Source organism: Plectropomus leopardus, chromosome 5, assembly GCF_008729295.1.
Source record: "Plectropomus leopardus isolate mb chromosome 5, YSFRI_Pleo_2.0, whole genome shotgun sequence".
Lineage (NCBI taxonomy): Eukaryota > Metazoa > Chordata > Actinopteri > Perciformes > Serranidae > Plectropomus > Plectropomus leopardus.
The window spans coordinates 37,116,718-37,138,720 of record NC_056467.1 but is presented as its reverse complement, the minus strand read 5'-3'; the positions used below and the strand labels follow the sequence as shown (position 1 = coordinate 37,138,720).

Genomic DNA, 22,003 nt, shown 5'->3' with positions numbered 1-22,003 from the left:
CTTGTGTTGAGGAGGCCGAGGTATCTTGTTCCAGTAATGAATGAGGTCAATGAAGGAGTCACTGGTTTAACAATGTTAAGTGTGTGTGTGTGTGTGTGTGTGTGTGTGTGTGTGTGTGTGTGTGTGAGAGAGAGAGAGAGAGAGAGAGAGAGAGAGAGAGAGAGTGAGACAGAGACTAGACAAAGAGAGAGAGAGAGAGAGGGAGAGAAAGAGTGAGAAAACCAGAATGTGATTCACACTATGACATGCAGGGAGGCGTGGTGCAGAGGGTGGGGCTGAGCTCAGGCTTGGCACCAGCCCAGTCCAAGCCCATCTTGGCTCTATAAGAGCAACCTGGTCCTCCTAGCCTCACAGCCACTCAGAAAAACCTACCTACCCATTAGTGCCTTTCTTCTCACAGTCTCATCAGCCTCCAGCAAGAAAACATGGGCAGACAGAAGGCGTACTTAAACAAACTCTCCAGGTTCTTCCAGATCCGCAACCTGCTGCTTCGCCAGGCCCTGGCAGAGTGTCTCGGCACCCTCATCCTTGTGGTAAGTGCGTGCGTGTGTGTGTGTGTGTGTGTGTGTGTGTGTACAATTGTGTGTGTGCATTTAACTTATATTGCATGATCTCATGCTCAACTAAATATGTTCAAAATAACTTTACAAAGCAGCCAAGTTTTAAATGAAAAGGTCACAACGTTCATACTGTAAAAAAGGCTCTATATTGAGCAGTTGAACTCTGTCCCCTTTCAGTGTTTTCTTTTCTCTAAGTACCCGCACCATTCAATATTAATATTCTTTTGATGTTGCAATATGATCAATGACACTCTATATGACAGCATTTGTGCGCTATCATTTCTGTATTGCAATGTTTAAAGCGTGATGAATGACTGCAACAGAAACTACATGCAATTTATGAGCCATTAATAGACTTCAAGGCTAGCAAAATGACACTCTTTGTATTAGATGAAGGCATTTGATAAACTGAGTTCAGAACAAACAGGTAAGCGACAGGTTGATCAGGACTTCATGTTCTGTGGAACAACACATGTTTAAGATAACACAACAATATTTGCTTGGAAGCTGAGCTCCAGGATCCCGGAGACACGACCTCATGACATCCTATTATCACTTTGCAGTGTGTTAGGTGTGTGTGTGCATGAGAACATGCATGGTAATGTCAGAGCTGAACACTAACTCAGTGTAAAAGGTATGAAACTAAACACACAAACTACACACATTTAAACAGTCTTATGTTAGTCGCCTTTTACCACAGACTGATGCATTCCAACACACAAAGAGGAAATCTGAAAAAGTAGCTCGTCTTCCAATTATGCCCTGGTCATAAAAGCTGCCTCAGGTTCAAATGAACATAAAGCAGAAAAACAGACACTTCTTTTGTTCATTGAGTAAAATGAACAAAAGGCATTGGGCCATCTATGCTGATAAACAAACAAAGGCTACTTCTATAAAAAGTATTCTTTTATCACCCCTTTCTTGGCAGATGGTTGGCATTTGATGCAAAATAAGTTTTACAGTTAATACTAGTATAACAACCAGCTTAGTGAGCAACTTAAAGGCACTTGTAATGGTTTAACATTTGCAGTGTGACTGTGCTGAGTTTACAGACTCATTTCCAGTGATTAATAGCAACATTTATGAAAGCCTAGAAGCATGCTGCTTTTAACTGAAGTAAACATTTTATTCTAATCCAAAAATCCAGTCAGTGTAGGAAAAAAATAATTCATATTTTCCTCTGTTAGACTTTTTTCAGAATTTCAAGCAGCTCATATAAACACCAAAAATGTATAAAGACCAATATGCAGTGGAAAACTACTATCTACTACTTACATAATAGCCAGGGACTGAAAATATTTATTATCAGTTGTTAGTCAGATAATTAAGTGCATTAAGTGAAATAAGCAAGTGACTACAGATGGGACAGAAAGGTGTGGCACAGTCCTTTAACAGGTGACACATGTCGATGGCAGCAATGGGAGGATCATTTACAGAACAATAGGTATCGCATCATGCATTTGACTGACATTATATTCCTTCCGCTATCATCGAACACAGAGTCTCTCTCTCTGGTGCTGTTATCTTTGTTTGCCATCTTCTCTCTAGATGTAAGTCTGTTAACACACTTTCCACAAGTGGCAAATTAAACAAAGAGCGCTTCTTTCAAGGAATGACCTAGGATGAACTGGCAGGATAGGCGACACGTGAGGGTGTGCGTGGGTGTGTTGAACTCTTTGTATGCATTGATTTTGGCACTCTTGGCATGTGTCACCAGCTCCTAACTTGTTAGGATCCTTAAACAGAATATTTCAGGACTCGATTCATGCTGAGGAAAATAATGATGATTTAGTGTACTTTCTGGCCATGGGCTGATGTCAGTGTAATGTGTCTGGATGTCTGTTGTTCACACTCCAAAAGTGGGATGTATAGTATCAGGTCAGTCAATCTAAAGTGGCTTTGGAAAGATGTCCACATAGGCAGCCACTGTCTTCGGTCATCCTACTGTAACTGTTTTGTTAACCCCTCACTGCACTTTCACAACGTGCACTTCAGGCTTCACTTTAAAATACTTTTCCCTGCTCTGAGTTGCTGCAGGGGGGCTTCTGAGGTTCTCCATCCTGATTTGAAAAGATCACACAGGTAGTGATTTACTGGTTCCAGGCCATCAGATTTTTTTTCGCCTTCAGCTCCTAAACAATTGCCAAATGTGCTGCAGTTGGCTGACTGCTGCGTTGTTTTTTCTCATTTAATAAGTTCCCCAACTGTGCTAAAAGCTGTAAGTAGCTGCATGGATGCATGGCCAGCTGAATCAGCCAGCTGGTTAAGGAGGTGGTGGCATGAAGTTAACTATATGACAACAACAGAGCAACTTGCTGGAATGCTTTATCAGAGTGAACACACAGTCACTGGTGAATATGAGAACTTTAGAGTGAGGAATAATACTGCTCTCAGATTCAGTGTCGGATTTAAATAAGACCTTTCTAGTGGAATGTGAGGAAGTTGGCGCCAGTTAATGGACCATCATTTGCAATCGGATGCCTCTGACATTAAGAAAAACTGAAGTGAAGTGAGAAGTCCTGAGCTTTTGAGTTTTTATTGTCACATCTCACAAGTCCATTGTGGCATAACATCAAGGAGAAATTCATACCCATTCCAAAAACAAAACTAAGCACAATCCTAACATGGGGCCAATTTATGTAGTGTTTTTTTTCCAGTAATGGCTGGCTTCATCAGGGGTGGAAAAGAGTTTAGACTGAGCCCAGTGATGATGAACTCCCCTCAGGCGCCAGTCCCTCTGAGTGTGGTTCCCTCAAGCTAACCTCAACATCTGAGTCCTGTGGTCGGACTGAAAATCATCCTCATCAGGGGGCTTAAAGAGCAGTAGCCTCGGCATGGACCACACATATTCCTTTTACCAAACACATATAAAGAGGGCATACACACACATAACCACACAGTATGCAGAATAAACTGTAAGGCACCTGCTTAGCAGTAGTGCACCTACATCTAAAGGCAACACATTCTGTAAATCCTTCTTCTTTTGACAGAATCAGTCACGTTGCCCATGAACACATATGTTTTCCTCATTTTCTTCATCCAAAGTGGAAACAGAACTCGGTTTTTTTCCCTTCCTAGATAAATCAGTTGGACAGCAGCAGCGACAGTTCTGCCCCAATCATGGTCAACCTTGACCTCTACATACAGTATCTGTTCTCCTGTGTGCCATTACAAACACAATAGAGCTCATTAAAGGGGTCTTTGTTCCACTGGTTTCACTGATAATGATCACACTGCCTCATTTCACCCCTCAGTTTAACCTTGACCTTGGTTGGCTAACAAAGTACAGTGTTCATGTTTTTTGCACAAAGATACTGAATATAGTTGATGCACAAAACTTGATTATTCAAAAGCCCTGAAAAATATGCATTTTCTGTATTTTCTGCTTTTTGTAATCACACTTGAATATCACACACAGCAAACACCACAGCATCATCGCTGGATTAATTGTTGTCTCTACAACAGAAACAAATTTCAAGTTGTTACATGCACAAGAAGTTAATAGGACCCAGTGTAAACTTGCTTTTCTTCTCTCTCCCCAGATGTTTGGCTGTGGTGCTGTGGCCCAGCTGGTGTTGAGCGGTGGTTCCCATGGCATGTTCCTCACAGTCAACTTTGCCTTCGGCTTCGCTGCCATGCTTGGCATCCTGATCTGTGGCCAGATATCAGGTACGCAAAGTATTTTATTGAGAATTACAATATCTGACCTGTTTGGTTTCATTGTAGGTTTTTATTATGGCTTAGACAAATTCAATTTGCAGGAACACATTAGCAGTTTTGTACCTTGTATTGATAAATCTGGAGTCAGGGTATTTTTTCACTGTCCATAACATGTACTGACATACTGTCCTCATGTACATTATCAGGTGGCCATCTGAACCCTGCAGTGACCTTTGCCCTGTGCTTGCTCGGAAGAGAGCGCTGGAGAAAGTTCCCCATGTACTTCCTCTTTCAGACGATTGGTGCTTTTTTCGGTGCCGCCATCATTTTCGGCATGTACTATGGTAAGAGATGACTCCAGGCGTGGAACCAAATTTGATTTGATTTGATTCATTTAATATTGCCAGTCGTTTAAACATGTCTAAACAAAAGATAATTTATGCTATATTTTGTTTTTTTTGTATCTCTTTAGATGCCCTGTGGGACCATCCTGGATGTTTCAATGTGACTGGGCCTAAAGCCACAGCTGGCATCTTTGCTACCTACCCTGGAAAACATCTCACCCTAGTCAATGGCTTCTTTGATCAGGTACCCATTTGAAATGTAGAAACAGCAATTGTACACTATATTTTAACTGTACATAAACAGATGATACAACTCAGGTATCCAAGTCATAATTTTGTCTCAAATGTACCTGTCTCCAACATAGATAATCGGCACAGCAGCGCTGATTGTGTGTATCCTGGCTATTGTGGATCCATACAACAACCCCATCCCCCAAGGGCTGGAGGCCTTCACTGTGGGATTTGTGGTTCTGGCCATTGGACTGTCCATGGGCTTTAACTCTGGCTATGCTGTCAATCCTGCCAGAGACCTCGGTCCCCGTCTGTTCACTGCCATGGCTGGGTGGGGCAGCGACGTTTTCACGTAAGTACACACATTTTTTAAAGCATTTTCTTTCTCAATAGTTTATGTGAGTTCTCTTTTGTAACACTCCCATAGTGCTCACTATTGACCTTGTAAAGAAAAACATTTTTTTTTATTTGTCACTCCTCAGGGTTAGAAAGGGCTGGTTCCTGGTGCCCGTTTTTGCCCCATTCCTTGGTGCCCTCATCGGTGTGATAATCTACCAGCTGATGGTTGGCTTCCACACGGAGGGAGAAGTGCGTGACAACAAAAGCAGTGAGGAGGAGAATGTCAGACTCACCAATGTCGCCGCCAACGACAAACCCAAAGACACTTCCAAAGAAATGCACTGAGTGTGTTAGAGAGCCACACACACATATGTGCACACTCTGTAAATACCGACACACACCAGCATTTTTCCTTCCAGCCACAACTGTTTTCTCCAAACCATCTTTACAGCTGTTGAGGAATCTCCCAAGATAGTTGTGTGTTTGTGAAAAACGGGTCACTGTCTTTACATTATCATATAATTGTATTATATTTTAGAGGAACGATTGTGTGTGAGCGTGGAGGCGAGAAACACAACTTCAGAAACACAGAATTACATTAATTCTTTTAGGAGATCAACGTTTGGATTTTAGTGTCTCCAGTTTGAACAGTATTGTATGCTTAACACCAGTGTAGTTTTATATAACTTTTTTATATAATTTTACATAGTGGATGTATTTAATCAAATGTACATCTTTCCCTGCCAATTACTATGCAGTCCAGAACCTTTCACTGTTAACATTTGAATCAGGGAAATTGTTGGGGAAATTAAAATTTTAAACTCCAACCTAAAAACCAAATATTTAAGAATATTGTACATTTTAAGTACAGTGAGTGAAATGATGCCATATATGTAGACTACGTCGACTCTGTTTAGAGCTGACACATGGTGGTGAAGCAAAATCCTTCCCACAACATTCCTCTCATTACCATGGCTATCTAAAAGCAGCTATGTTAAAGCTGCTGTCTTTTTATAGACACTCTCTTTGTCCTGCTAAAGTCTTAACCAGTAAAAAAATTTGTAATATGTCATCAGCTCTCAAACTTAAACATTTACCCTTTGTATGAACTAAAAATTAACAGAAGAGTCATTGTAGCCGTTTAGTTTAATGCTTGAAAATATCAGATATATGTTGAATAATGACAATGTACAGCACAATATTAACTATCTCTCTTATAGTTGTTATTTAGTTTATGTCTATTATTGTTTTTGTGTCTTGTGCTGGACTTTGAGCACCTTGGTGGATTGTATGTAGGTTGAGGGCAAATGCTTTTGTATTGATACAATAAAGTTCTGTTTTGATTGATGCATAACTGTGGATTGTGTTACATTCTTTTTCCTGTTCATTATTGTTTTCTGTCAGTAGTGCTTCTCAGTTTTAGAGCGGGGGCGGGGGGTAATCAGATTACACCACAACACAATCCATATAGAGAGTTAAACCACACTGTAAACAAATATTCAGGCCAACAGTGGGTCAGATGGGGTGTGGGGGATAAGATGTGCCCCAATTCTCTTCTCAGCAGTCTTAAAAGTTTTAATTCAAACTACTTACAGTGTTTTTACGATACAGTTGAAAGCTGAAAGAGTGTACCAGCAATGTTAAGCAGGAAACAAGACTACACCGTGATCGCTCCATTCACTCAGCTTTTTTGTTCAACAACAATTTTATGCTCCCAAAACAAGACCTGCTCCGTCATTATGCAGTGCAAAGCAGTATTTTACACTGCTATTTCAAGGCTTCACTTTATTTCCAGGCATACTTCAGTATCCACAGACCAGAACTGGGCCTCCGTCCTTCAGCGCATAAATCAAATCATATCAGGCTTAGGCCTTCATGCCAAGGGACCATTTTGGTAGAAACTCTTGCCTATTTGTCATTTATATAAAAATATATATATATATGGACACATGGAACCACGCTTGGTCTTTATTCAGCTTAATACGTTTACTCTTTTTCTTTTTCTTTTTTTTTTTCTTCTTCCTCTTCGGGGGAATTTCAGGAGAGTCAGACCAAGGGCAAATCTGTTCCTGCAGTTTGGATTCTGGCAGGCCATTATGAATCAATAGTTTTGTACAACTACTTCCAACAGGTCTTAGCAGGTCAATTTGCATGTGTGGGAGAGATTACCAACTGTCGTCACTGTGAAACACTCATGTGGCATGTTGCTGAAACAGACAGGTTTGTACAGCTTTCATCTTGATGACAAATGGAGACTAAGTAAATTGTACTGAATCAAAAAACAAGTTGTGTTATCGTCAAGAGTTTGCCTCTAAATTTATGGAAATGATTTACAGAAATGATCAAAGCATAAATCATTCCTTGTAGTAAACGATTAGGCCTTAAACACAGACCAAAAACTACCTTACAGTTATTAATACAAGCAAAATTGTTGCTCAAAAAATTGTCTAACTATCTGCCCAGCATGACACAGCAGATAAAGTAAGCAACAAGCTGGTGAACAAAGTACACCATTTAGTAACTAAATAGCCAGATGTTTTTCTCAGGAATAGGTGGACACCAAAAATAGAACTAGAAGGAGAGTGACCATTAGAGTTAGATTTGCTATGTCGCCAAAGCATGACTCCAAATTGCCAACAAAGGTGATAATATGTCAATGTTGTATTCACAGCTTGGTTCCGCTGCCCCCAAGTGGCTAAAAAATGTTGTTGCAGGTTTTAGTTTGCAGTTTACTTGTATGTTCCTTTAAGTCCAAATTTGGAATTAGTCATCTTATTATGTGAGCAACTTGATACTTTATATGTAGGTTGGCAGCTGGCAGCACTGGAGAATGAAAGATGTAACATGCAATGCAGCCCAGACAGAAAGGACCACACCAACATCTAAACAGACCCACATCATGTCTGCAGCTAAATTATGTGATGCGTTTATAAATGCTGCCACATTAAACAAAATATATTGATGTTTTGGGGAATACACGTAACTGCTCTTGTTTAAGTTAGATGAGATGCGACACACTCTTGTCTGTGCGTTAAGTATGGAGGTGGAGCCAGGAGGCAAAAGGAGGGCTACGCGCTGTAGATATTTCTTGCTGACGTGTTGGTGTATTTTCAAAATCTGAAGAAAGTCAGCCATCTACTTACCCCTGCTTCCAGTCTTTATGTTAGGCTAAGCTAATTGAATGCTGACTAGCTCCATAATGCACAGATAAGAGAGTGGTATGACTCCTCTAATGCAACTTTAAGCAAGTCAGCAGCAGAACATCATTATATTCATCATGATGTAATAAAGGCCAGATTTCTGTCATCTGATAACACCAAAGCATCTTTTAACACATAAGACTATTTGAAACCATTCCTCACAATACGCAATGAAATAAGAGTTTCAAGTTTGTGCAAGGTGATGGCAGTGAAACTAAAAGCCATTGTAATGAAATTAACAAAATGCCTTGATGCCCTTTGGAAGCTTGTCAGTAGTAATGTAAGGTACACACAATCTGCAGTTAATGGACTAAAACATGCAAAACTGCCAGTTAAGGTCTGATCCAAGCAGCACTCCAAAGCCTTATGGGGACATGTGTTTTCTATCTTGAGCTGCCTTGAAAGATACAGTATGCTGCCCGAGGCTCTAAAGGAATTCTATAGATCAGGGCTGATGTATTATGGCTTCATAAGTGAGATATTGTTGCAGCAAATTTTCTGCCCCTTATGTTCTTGAATTATCATATTTAAGTCCATCAGATTCACCTGGCTCCAGATGTTGCAGCTAGTCTTTGCCATATTTATAAAGTCTTATTAGCCACACAAAATGGGATTTGCATACCGATTATTTCTACTGCATAGCAGTTACTGGTGAAGAAATTTCTGTAGATGTCAAATGTTGCCAAAAATTTGCCAGAAATAAGCCAACCAGGTGTAACTAGCCATGACACAGGAAAGCGCTGCTTGTTTCAGCAGGTCCTCTGGTTAACCACAAAAACAAAGACACGAAAATTCATAGGAATCACAGATGCAAAGCACAAAAGCTTCTAACATAACATCTTGCAGTAAGAAGCATGCCTGGATCCCTTCAAGGCATGCTATAAAGAAAAGACCCCTCCTTCCCAAAACAGAATGCTTTCATGCTAAACCTGTGTTATACCCTCAATATAGTAACTCACATACCAGGAATATTCCTTTTCACGGGATCTGGTCCCGGGTATACCTGTAAAATCTCCATTATATCCCCAAGGCCTGGTTGCTCATGCCAGAGTCTCATCAAAGCTTTTGGGCCTGGCTATATTTTAGGGTTGTATAACACACTTTCACAGGAAAAACAAGTCGATGGATATGTGGGAAACACCAGCAGTCTTTAACTTTTTATTACAATGTCTGTTATAAAAAAGAATGAAATAAGATTTTGTTTAAGCAGCAAATTGCCCTGATAAGTTCAAACAACTTTTTCTGTATATTTTACAGAGCAATAAAATGTATCTCATACGGCTGTATGGAGTGTCTGGTTCAGGCTGGGACACTAATGGCCTGTTTTGTTAAACATAGTATGAAACACCTAAGGGGAGAGTTGGTACCATATGCAGGCCATGTGTGATAACAGCAGTTTTTACTGTGAAGCAGCAGGAATTCCAAAAAAGACACAGCTACATCAACACGTTTAATACACCGATTTTGAAGAACTCGGGGATTCCTATCCAGTTACTATCACTCTTGGAAAATTCAACAGAGTGACTATGATAGCCAGATTTACAGTAAACTACAACCTGTAGGGCAGTGAATAAATCCTCCATACCATACTTGCTTTGAAGATGGTACAAAAATGGTTTTGTGAACTTTGGTCCAATGAAGCACACAAAAATGTATCAATATTAATCACATTTTCAGTACTTGATATAAGCTGCAATAATTCTTGAATGCATTATGCAACTGCTGCCAGGGTCAGATCAGGCAGGCATATTTCAGCCACAAGCAACTCTGCAAACCTTTCCATATGTAGAAAAGAGGCATTCGCCCACTGCTTTCACTTCAAAACAAAGCCTGTTCACAACTCAGTCTAGATCTTAGAAATGAAAAGAAACGCACTAATCTAATGTGCAGACTTTGCTTTTTCTTCTTATTGTTACGCCCCTCCAACAGTCTTGGAGGCTGTTGGAGGCCAGCCTCATCAGGCAGCCTGGAAACAGCTCGTTAGCAATATTACGCTCACCTGGGCCTTCCCGGCTATAAGCCCAGGTGTTGACTCGTTCTCTCCCTTTCTCCAGCAGACATCCACTCTGCATTGTGATTTTGGTTTGGTTGGTTTGTTCTTTTTGTATGTCTTAATTAAAAAAAAAATTGAATTTCTTTTACTAAATCTGTTGTATGGACTGCTTCCTTGTCACATTCACTGAGTCAGTTGCAGTCAGACAGCAACTGGTTACATTTAAAGAAAAATAAAAAATAAAAAGTGACAACATTGAAAACAGTGAGTATCAGTCAATGGCTGTGATGAAGACAGTTTTAACAAAAATAACAGACACATGCTAACAAGATGTTAGCATGTCTCTTTGTGGAATTTGGATTAAATTGGAGAGTATCCATTGTTCATTGCTAAGGAGGAAATAGAGGATGCTTATAAAGCTTTGGTCCTTAGAACACATCTGTTTGTTGTTGCCTCTGTTCCTTCCTCTTGTCTTTTCCCTTTCATCCCAGTCTCATGCTAAAATGTCACCCACACCACTTCACAATGCAACAGGATTTTTACTGTCGCTCACTAGCTGATAGACATTTAAATAGAAAAACAAATCTACTTTTTCGAAAGGTCATGTGAAGGTCAAGGAGGCCCCATGAATTCTGCTTCATCCAAGGACTGTTTCATGTGGTATAACTGTGATGTTTAGGGATGAGCACCACAATAACTGTGGTTACTTTAAGTGTCCATGCTCTGAGAAACTGTGTTCTCCTAACAGGACTATACACTAGAGTTTTTCCACTTTCTATAGGTCCCAAAACAATAAGGAGATCACCTCATAAGTAAAACATAACAAAAAACAGGAACAAGTACAAACATCTTCTTTTTTTTTTTTTAAAGAAAAGGTGATTATAATGGTTTTACAAATTGACTGATGTAAAGAAACCATTTTAGGGAGATTGTGAAACCAGATATGGGACCTGCCAGCTGTTGAGAGTGCTGAGCAAGTGCTCTCACACACACCTCTTATTCATACAAGTGTCACTCCCACCCTCCTCTGCCTCACCTGCAGGAAGACACGTCTGTGCACATAAAGTGCAGCCTCTCAGTATTTGGACAATGACACATTTACTTTTGTCTTGGCTCCAGCGCACTGGATTTCAAATGAAAGATTGGGTGTGTTTTCAACTACTTTTTTTATGCAAATTTTTCATTTCCACATAAAACTAGAATGACATAGAATTACAAACTATTGTGTGTGCCTCCACACACCAGTCAAGTAAATCTATATGGTCAGCACAGTTTCAAAGCGGGCACCCAAGATTTGTCAACAATTCAGTATCTGACGAAATGTCTCGCCTCCTATTTATGAGTTATGATGTTGGGTAATTGCCAGAAAACTGTTTTGCTGAACATTGTCATGGTGAAGCTGACTTTTGACCTATTCAATATAAAATGTCAGCATTTTATCAATATATATGATATAAGACATTTCTGTGAATTTTGCCATAATTAGCATATGAATTCTTGAGTTATGGTCAAATACATGATTTGTGAGGTCACAGTGACATTGACCTTTAACCTTCAATCACCAAATTCTAATCAGTTCATTTTTGTGTCCAAGTACATGTTTGTGCCAAATTTTAAGAAATTCCCTAACGGCAGTCTTTAGTCCTTCATGAAAATAGGACCTATGGACGTATATGTACATATGTACCCACATAGACACATAGAAGTATGGATGTACGGACATATAGACAAACGGATGTACCAACAAATGGATGGACAATCCTAAAACATAAAACCTGTGTGGAAACAACAACATTTTGCAAAAAAAACCATTTGGCAGATAGAAAACATGGTGTATCAATTGAAGTTAAATCCAACTTGTGCAATAGACACAGATTCAATGAATGATGATGCACAATCATGACATATCGTCACTTTATAGGCCATTACAAACTCTGTCATAAGCACATGACAGCACACAGCTGTAATATTAGTTGTTGAAAACTCCCTTTTTCCATTGTTATGTGTGGTCTTTGTTATTATACATCCATTGTTTTCCTGTTCCTCTTCTAATCCTGTTGCACCTTCTTCTGCAGTAGCACTTGACTGAAGAATTAGCCCCACCTTTTCTAATGTCGAAGAACCAACTCCCAATACTTACATAACAGCAATAGATTGAAAAGTACAAGAATTCACATTCTCTTTTGCCAATTTTCTGAAATGTGTTTAAAATTTCACTACATTTGAAGGGAAACCCAACTATTGACAAGGTCAAAGTGCTGACTTTCAGCTTTAAGGGTATCACGTTGAATAAGCACTGTATTTTCCAGTGCAGTGGAAGAGGATAACAATAGGGTTATAGTTCATACACTGTTCACCCAATATGTATGTAAACACTCAACACTCAGTTATAGTAATGCTAAAATCAGTACTTCACAATCATAGGCATAGATTTATCTCATATTCAATGTAATGGAGTGCAGAGCCAAAACATAAAGGAAAACCAAATAAGGACTGCATGTCTGTGTGGCAGCTCTAAAGAAAATGTGATACACCACAGTGCTAAACATGTCCTTGTCACAGCTTTTTTGGAACCTGTGTATACATGTGTATATTTACAAAAAAAACAAACAAAAAAGTGTATCTGTTTGAACATCAAATATCTTGTCTTTAGACTGTATTCAATTGAATATATACTATGTGTTGAAAAATGTTTGCAGATCATCGCATTTTTTTTCTTCAATAACTGTGAAATCTCAATAATTCCTTTGCAAAAGCAAAAATAACGAAATAAAATATCCTGGGGTTTTTTCTTCAGGCATGTGGATGTGGTTTGGAAGGGTGTGGGATGCCATGTCATTTTCAGGGTGCTGCGCTGTCCATTAAACTTAGTGCCCTCTCATTAGTATAAACACTACCAGCAGAGGAGACGGGGTGTCAGCTCTAGGACCAATGTACAAAAATGTCCATTGAGAGCACACATAACAGAGGCAAAGGTACTGGTCTCAAATGTACTTCTGACAAAGCCGCAGGTTTACATGTACGACGCTAACGTTTTTTCCTTCTGGCAATGTTTTGTCCAAACACAGATCTGCTCATTATTGTTAAAATGACGGAGAGATTAAATGAACCTACCCAACAACACCCAGGCCTCTCCCAAAAAACAGTAAAACAGCCTTTGGTTTTCTGTTGTAAACAGACTCCTCCTGCTGGGAAGTTTCCATGCCACAGGGAATGCCATGTTCCCTGAAAGCCTCATCACCATCATCATCATCAACTTAACATATCTGTTAAGTGCAAAGTGTCTGAAGTATAAATGGTGCTTTTGTCAGCAACCATTACATTTCTCCCTAACTCGGGACAACTTTAAACTATGAAAAAGGGTTGAAGAAACTTTGAATAATACAACATGTCACTATGTAGTCATAAAAACAGTGCAAGTAACTTGTATGTATATTCAGATTTATTATCTAGTTCACAGTATAAAAATACTTTTTTGTTAAAAAACTAACACATTTACAGTATGTTAGTGGTCTATTAGATTGCCACATACAAATGCAAAAAGTCAATTATATTTGACAAAACAATCTCAAATCAAAAACTTGTTTGGTCACTTTCAACAATGTTATACAAATTTCACAGAGACCTTTTAAGAGTGAGAGGCTCCAAAAGTGAAAGGTCCTACGCAGGCTTGGGCGATATCACGGTATTATGTATACCAGGTTATTGACTTATCCAACTAGTTTGGTTTTCAATGACATAAAAAATGCAGCACAACCCAGAGGTCAGTCTCTGCTGGTGGAACAGGCAGCTGAGCTGACAGACAGCCGACTTTACAGGATTGTAATGAGCTGCAATGGCAGAGAGACTGCAGAGGAAAACAGCACAATTTACATAATAACTCAGTGAATAAGGGTTTATTTTCGACCACACTAGAGTTGGTGATTGTTTTAACTTTTGTACTTGACAATGCTCTGGACTTACTGGAGATATCTGGATCACATGAGTCCGAAACAATGTTACGCAGCCACAACTGAACTCTAATTTAACAAATAGTATAATACTAATATTATTAGTGTAGCCTAATCTTTATCTGCAAACAGAATTAAAAGCCATGCAAAAAAAGCTCCCCTTAAAGGAGCCAAAACGCTCATCCTCAGATTTATGGAGGAAAAGTGTTTTGACTCGAAACATTACTTATTTTGCAGAATAAAATCCTTTGAGGGGAGCTCCCCAGTGTGCAGACCTCTATCTTTTCACATTTTGGTTTATCTTGGATCCATCACCCACTACGGGATGTGCGTGTCTTATTTTTGAATCTCTTTGCAATGTTATGACTAAAGCCTCAAACTATTCAGTACAGTCCCACTATTAATCCCAATATCAAGGGTGTGAGCCTAAAGAGCCAAGGTGTGTCTGGATATATTATTAGGCACAATGTTAAATGACAGATAAACACTGTGTCAAAAAACTGCCGACCTTTTAAGTTCTTCAAAATCAAAATATGTAAAGGGACACCTGAGCAAAACAAAACAATGTCTGACATCAAACTGGGATAAGATAATCATATCTCCATATAGTTTAGGCCTAGGCAAACTAAGGTAAGTCTTTTATTCAACTGAAGTCCTAAGCCATTGGTTACTTTGTTAAGCCCTTGAATTGTACTTAAAGTAAGCCTACAAACAATGGCTGAATACTTAAACATTCATTTTACAGTCCTTTCATCTATCAAGCCAACCCAAAACCTCAAATACCAGAAGTCAACTGGACTCAATATTTTTTTGAAAACTTACTCCGTTATTGATCCATGAACTCACAATTCAGTACACCAACAGTTTGCTTAATGTCATTTTGGCACCAACTGCCTGAAACAGACAACAGAAACTTCACCTTATTTCGCTTCTGTTTTTCTTTTTTTTTTTCTCCCTTTCAGAAGATATTCAGAAGATAACGTACATGCATAGCTCAGCACAGGAAACCATGTGTGTTTGCACAAACACACCCATGTCCAAACATACTTTAACAGTACAACCTTCAGGCCTCGTACAGTGGAGTAACAGTGCCATCTTTCCACTGAATGAGGATTTCTCCTCGCTGTAAAGTTGGGGAGGAGTGTGGGAGGCGCATGGCATGCTCTGTCAGCGGGGCCCTTTCGCTGGGCACCGGGGACCCAGGAACACTCACCTCTGGCCTCGGTGTGTACGACTTCAGCACACACACCACCTTCTTCCTTCTGACAAAGCAAGAGAGAAAAAGTGGGTGGAAAAGTTACTACATTTTGTTTTGTACCATAGCTTTTTGAAGTCTTCTCCTCTAATATGGTTTGGTGACATCGCACTGTCTCTTCATCCAGCTTTTTTTTTTTTTTTTTTTTTTTAATGAAGGTTAAATAACTTGTTGTTGTTGTTGTTGATTTAAACAGATTTCTATTGGCTGTGGTTAATGGATGTGGGTCTCCAACGTATACAAATCAGGTTAGGTAGACTTGTTGTCTTTTCAGTATGCACTTGTCCACTGTCTGCTTTAATTCACATTCTTGTGTTTAAATTAATGAACTACTCTGAAATGCAAAATGTTGTCAAATGCCCATCTTACATTATCAGAGACTAAAGTGATGTCTTAAGATTGCTTTTTTTCAGACAAAAATCTCAATGTCACTAATTTACAATGACAAACAGACAGAAATAGCAAATACTAGTTTTACAGAAGCTGTTACTAATAAAATTTCGTGTATTTTAACATATAAATGATTATTTTATGAGCAAAATGCAAATATATTTATGTTATGTTGGTCACCTGCTTGATTAATCCACTTATCTTTTCCATAGTAAATCCAAATAAACAAAATATGTACTGTAGTGTATTTTGTGTGTATGTGTGTGTGTGTGTGTGTGTATCACTAACCTATTGGAGTACACTTGGAGAATAAGAATCACAGTCCCCAGGACCAGGGCCAAAGAGCTCAGCACAAGCATGGTTATCTTCCAGCCCATCCCTTTATACACATGCACACACACACAAGCAACACATGATTCTTTTTAGACAACCCGCATTTGAACTCATATTTACCTCTTTCTAAGTTACAATTCTTGTTCAAGCATTTGTATTTCTGTCAGACTCTGAAGCTGAAAATAAAAGCCCACTGAAACTCCTTTGCAAACATTGCAACACACCCACCATAAACTTTGCTCAGTTTTACAATCATCCATCTCCACCTAGTGGTGGAAAACTAACTACATCTATACTGAATAAGGGAGATTTGCGCACTGCATCGATGTTAGTCTACATGAAGTATTGTGGTGTCAAACACTTCCACTGATAAAACTGGACGTATAAAGGATACATTCAATGCGATGATAGTTGACCAAACATACCATAGTCCATACTGAAGAAAACCATGGTGGGGTCTGCAGAGGTGGTGTTCAGGAAGGAAAGAGGCCCATCCATTCCAGTGTATGTTTCTGTGACATTGATGGTCATTATACCTTCAACTGGGAAGGCTGTGGGAGAAAAAAAGAAACATGTTAACAACAACTGAACTATGACCAAAACTGATCATAGGTTTAATTTCTTCTCTCTTTTGATAAAGGAAACAATAGTTGTTTTTGTCCATCTCTAGCAGTGAGACAGAAATCACTTCATGCAGGCCCAGCCCCGTGTAAAGACAACATGAATCAGTATTGTGATGATGCTGTTTCATGGAGTAGCTGGCTGCATTCCAGGATGTGGAAAATATTGATTAGAAACTGCACTTGACTAAATTGGATCACCAGGCTAAAAGCAGGCATGTTGTAATACAATCTGCAGCCCACAGCAGAATACATCAAGATCCAGCAAATATTAAATATAGCTTATGGACTTTTGAAACACAAAAACTATCCTAATGAGCTAACAATATGTGGTTTTTTCCCTACTTTTACATGTTTCAGCCCTCAGGCTATACTTTGCACACATTTAATTTTAATCCCAATCATTGTCCAAAATTCATATTATAAAGGCTCTGAAATGTGGCTGACCAAGGTTAACCATTACAATGAATGGGAAGAGTGACATCCTGTAAAAGCTTCTTATCAGTGCACTCAAAAAAGATCAGCTGCTGAATAGCAACCTTTTCAATGAAAGAGAGATGACCTAATTTATTTGTTTTATGATGGCAATGCTCACTTGATCATGTTCTTAGTTTGATTTTCTGACACCATAGCTTGTCAAAGTAATGTTTTTTTTTTATGTCAATGTTTAGATCCATGGGCCTGTTCCATGACTACCACCCAGAAGAGTTTCGAAAATGGCAAGTGCTTGCAAAAGGCAGTACTATAAAGCAATAATCTACTTTTTTTTCTCTCCAAATAATCTACAGTAATATTAGAATAAATAATAAAGAATAACATGATGCATTTTCTGCAAATAAACATTTATATTGCAGTGGCATGACCTGACACCACTAGCTGTCTGGAATGTCAGCATATTATCTCAAAACTCATGATATGACTGAAAAATGGCCAGCAGTGATGTCAGGTATTTACATATGGAATTGCCAGTAAATTTGTAAATTTGTAAATTTGTGGGGCGTTAAACTGGCAAAGTCACTGTCTGCCTTTTTAAGGAAGTGTATTTTTCTTTAATAAGACACACTGTAGGAAGACAGCATTAACTACTGCTTGTGAGGTACTTTTAGGTCCTTACGTGGTACAGACTGTTTGTGTGTATTAGAGATGGCACTTGGAAAAATTCCACGTTCCAACGACTTCCCCAGATTGTGGTGAGGTTGGTGGTGGTTGTGTTTGTTGTCTCTCCCATTGCACAGTGTCTGGTTGTCAAGTGTCCGCCACCTGCTGCCAGGCTTGCAAAGAAACACAAGATAAGGTATAGACTAACTCTTACTAGGTCTACAAAATTCATTTCCTCCCTCATGTTTAGATAGTTTTGAACTTAATTGATTAAGGACCTTTCCTGTTCCCTTTCTAAAATATTCTTACCTGCTTATGTTCCCTTGAAAGGAAGATCAAAGTGGATTCTTGAGTGGCACTCAGGTGCAGACCCCTCCCTACTAAAGTCAGGTGACCTCTCTTGGAACAGGACCATACCTGGCTGCCTGTATCTCTGCCCATATTTACCACTGCCACTTCAGCATCAGTCTCATCACTTTCAGCTCGAAAGAGGCAGGGCTGCAGGTGGACACCTTCATACTGCTCTCCTGGTGCAGTTAAACACTCCCCAGTATGGTGATTTCTCAGAGCCTGGCTGTGTGATAGCCAATGCCATTCTTGGAAAGCTGAATATGGTCTGCATTCACCCAGAGATACTCTTCCTCCTGTAGTTCCTTCCTGTGCCTGCAGACATTTACCCAGCAGCTTGTTCTGAATCTTAATGCCAGGCACCTCTGTGATGGAGACAGAAAAAAGGCATAGTCCAAGCTTGAGTTTTAACTCTTAATCATAAATATATATATTATTTGCTGTTATTTGGGGAGGGAGCTAAGTCAAAAGTTGTAAAATTATTTCAATTACTATTTTGTAATTTTTTTGTAAATTTGGGGGAAGAAAATCATGCAAGTCAGAAGATCAGAGTTTAATGTATATTATCATTTGGCAAAATGTATGTGATGTTATATTCTGCAAACCAGGGAAGTCACCTTAGGGATGTTGACTGGCAAAAAAACACGGAGGTAATTTATCAAGTAGGCTATGTAAAATGCCAGCTGTCAAATACTAAACGAGTGTGAACTAAAGGCAATGAGAAAATCATCCCAAAAGAAGAGCATGTAAACCCAAATCCCATTAAAGAGATGGCAATTTAATATTTAATTGTTCCTGGCAAACATGTGTTTCAAAATATTATCTCAATGGTTTAAAAAGTTGGTGTCTTGTAATACTTAGCTCTATTCGGCATACAACTGACACAGAAAAAGACGCCTTTTTTCTATCTCTTAACACATTTTTCTCAACGTAATTTACGCTGTTTATGTAACGTTAGCGTAAACTCCGCTTTCAGCAGATAACGTTAGCTAACTACACTATTTTGGTTAAACAATTAAGGGGACATAAGTTAAAGTTAGGTAAAACGAGTTAAATGTGTTATTTAACTTAAATTAGCGTCAACAGTGTAACGCTAGTTACCTAACGCTAGCTTAGACTTGGAAAGTGTCTTTGCACTAACTTTGAGATACGAAGAATAGCTGTCTATCGCAACAATTTGTTAAGTTACAGCTAACGCAGAAAACGTGGAAAAAGTTAACGTTGGTATCCGTTTTCTTTGCCTTTAAATCACCGTGTTCTCAATTTGAGCCATTTGGAAATCAAACGATCGACTGCGTGACAAAGTGCAGTTATGTCTGCTCACTAACTCAAACAAATATAACTTTTTTACCTTGTAAAATGACGAAGACAAGAAAATAAACACACGGCAGTCTTATTCCCATGATGGCGATGACAGGCACAGACAGTCTCCTGTGACAAAACATCTATTCAGCAACAGAGGCAAGTGCAAGTGGGTGGGAACAAAACTTCTTGCAACCTCCCTCTTTGCATCCATCACTGAGCTGGATAGATGAATGGAGGACCCATACATTCCTCCCCATAACTCTTAAGGGCAGGCATGTCCAAACTTTTTGAATGGGGTCTGGATAAGATAAAATGAAAATATTTTAGGGGTCAGCTGCTTCGAGCATCATGCGGGTTACTTAAAAAAATACAAATGAGACAAACACAACAGTTTCACCTTTCAGTGAAGAAGAATTCGCTGCCAACTGAAGACTTTTTTTTGCTGTAGGGCTCTTTATTGGCAAAAATCTAGCGATATGATACATTAGACCACACAGGTTACGATTCAATATATCAAGACATATTTCAATACTACAAGGAAGGTGATGTATTGTGGAAGCCCATTTTAATTTAATTTTAAGAAAAACTGGCTTAAAGCCCACTCCACCATATTTATAAAAATTTGAGTAAAAAAAGTTTATCTTGTTTTTACTGCAACCAGAACAGCAGGATCTGCATTTATTGCAGCCCCTGTAACATGCAAGGCCTAGCCTATTGTGTCTTATGGTGGAATGGCAGTCATATGACTGACAACATATGCCTGCTGTCTGGAAGTCAGCAGTTTAAACTTTATTGATTCTCAAAAACACTATCATAAAAACATTAAGTTGTGATAAGCCTACTAAAGTGTATTTGTATTTTCGTTTAACCAACAGTTAGTTCCCATCAAGCAATTGGTGGAGTGGTATTCCAGAGTGCTGATTTACAGTACAATAGCACTGAGACTTCTAACTCTTTATGTATCACTCCGCTTTACGGTTGTTCTTAACCGTTAATTGGGCCTACGTTAACGCTCTGGAGGCCTATAGTGTGTCCCTCTGGAGTTGCCGTATGGCAGGAAAAAAGTAATGGGGAAAACTTCCACTCTTTTCGGGGCTTGTTGTGCGGGAGTTTTGGTTAAGTGAAACAAAATGGCAGCAGTTGCAGATGGGGCTGCTACAGGTTCTTTCGTCCCGTTTATTGTTTTATTAGTTATCCAGTTAGGCGAAACCAGTACGCTCGGTTACATTGGTGTTGGCGGTGTACTTAAACAAGCCGCTGAGAAGGCTTTTCTGTGGACCTGTGGAGCGGCCCTTACCCTCACTATTGTTTCTAGCTTAGCTGCCGCAGTATAGCTAGCTGGCTAACGGCGCGCGGTGCTTCAAGACTGCACAATTAAGTTGTAAAAGTGTGGCGCGGAGATGATGAGCCTTTCAAAATGGACACGGGATGTTAGACAGACACTGGCCTGGCAAGACCTCCCTCACCTGCCCTCTCCGTTCACTGGCGACAGGGGCCACAATTTCCTCAGGAAGTGTCTGTCAGCGCGAGTTCGAAAGGCGGACACTGCAGTAAGTCAAGAGAAACACACATACAACAGTCTACTACAGTTAAATGACTCTGTTTCACTGGAAACACACAGATAAATGTACATGATACTACGCAGCTGCCCTGCGCATAACATGTAGACCTAACTGAGTTCCAAGCTAATTTGCAGGAAAAAGTTTTGTGTTGCTAGGCAACAGCTGTCACTTTAAGCGGGAGCGGAAGTATTTGTGTCGGCGGAGCCAAAAAATAATTAACTGAGTAAACAAATCATAATCTGTTGTCGTATTACTGTTTACTACTAAATGACACTTGTTGAGCCGCTGTATAAAAGCAATATCACAGAGAGGGAGCGCTGTTGTACTCTACTCTATTTAATCACAGCTGTGATTATCTTCGGCATATTGCTTAAATACCCCTACTCTGCTGTGGCCATGGCTGCTACCTAGCAGAAAATATATGCTGTTAGGTTACCATTCGTTTGCTTGTGCGTTGTCTGTGTGTTGTTGATGAAAACACATTAGTTCTGCCTGCGTGGTTCCTACCGGATAGACATCGACTAACAGCGCGATTATCCTGCCATCCTGAGGAAAAATTTTAAAATGATCTGGCTTTATTGGCCAATAATGTGCGGAGCCACATGTAGGACATTTTGAACAACAAGCTGAGGGTCGTTTCAAATCTGTCCGAGGTGCCATGATTGCCCCCTAGGCCAGAGTTTGGACATGTGTGCCTTAGGGCATGCGTAACTACCCAAGTGTGGATTTCCGTAGACATGTTCTGTTATGCTTCAGTGATTTAATCAGTCCCTTAAATGTTAAGAGTAACTTGCTTTGAATGCTTCCACTCATTC

General features: G+C 39.4%; 2 protein-coding genes across 2 annotated transcripts; one reads left to right on the top strand and one right to left on the bottom strand.

Annotated features, from left to right (window-relative positions):
* The first annotated feature begins 341 nt into the window (after window positions 1–341).
* On the top strand, window positions 342–6,488 carry LOC121943146 (aquaporin-3-like). The gene is made up of 6 exons (XM_042486579.1): window positions 342–533; window positions 4,103–4,229; window positions 4,427–4,564; window positions 4,693–4,808; window positions 4,930–5,147; window positions 5,278–6,488. Exons 1-6 carry the CDS (start codon window positions 426–428, stop codon window positions 5,477–5,479), a joined length of 909 nt encoding a protein of 302 aa, XP_042342513.1. The 5' UTR covers window positions 342–425; the 3' UTR covers window positions 5,480–6,488.
* An 8,852-nt stretch (window positions 6,489–15,340) lies between these two features.
* Window positions 15,341–19,740, bottom strand: LOC121942883. Its single transcript, XM_042486177.1, has 6 exons — window positions 19,673–19,740; window positions 18,283–18,686; window positions 17,990–18,146; window positions 16,681–16,806; window positions 16,211–16,301; window positions 15,341–15,539 (listed from the first exon to the last, which is right to left on the bottom strand). The coding sequence occupies exons 1-6, from the start codon at window positions 19,722–19,724 to the stop codon at window positions 15,341–15,343; spliced, it is 1,029 nt and encodes a 342-aa protein (XP_042342111.1). The 5' UTR covers window positions 19,725–19,740.
* Between the last annotated feature and the right edge of the window lie 2,263 nt (window positions 19,741–22,003).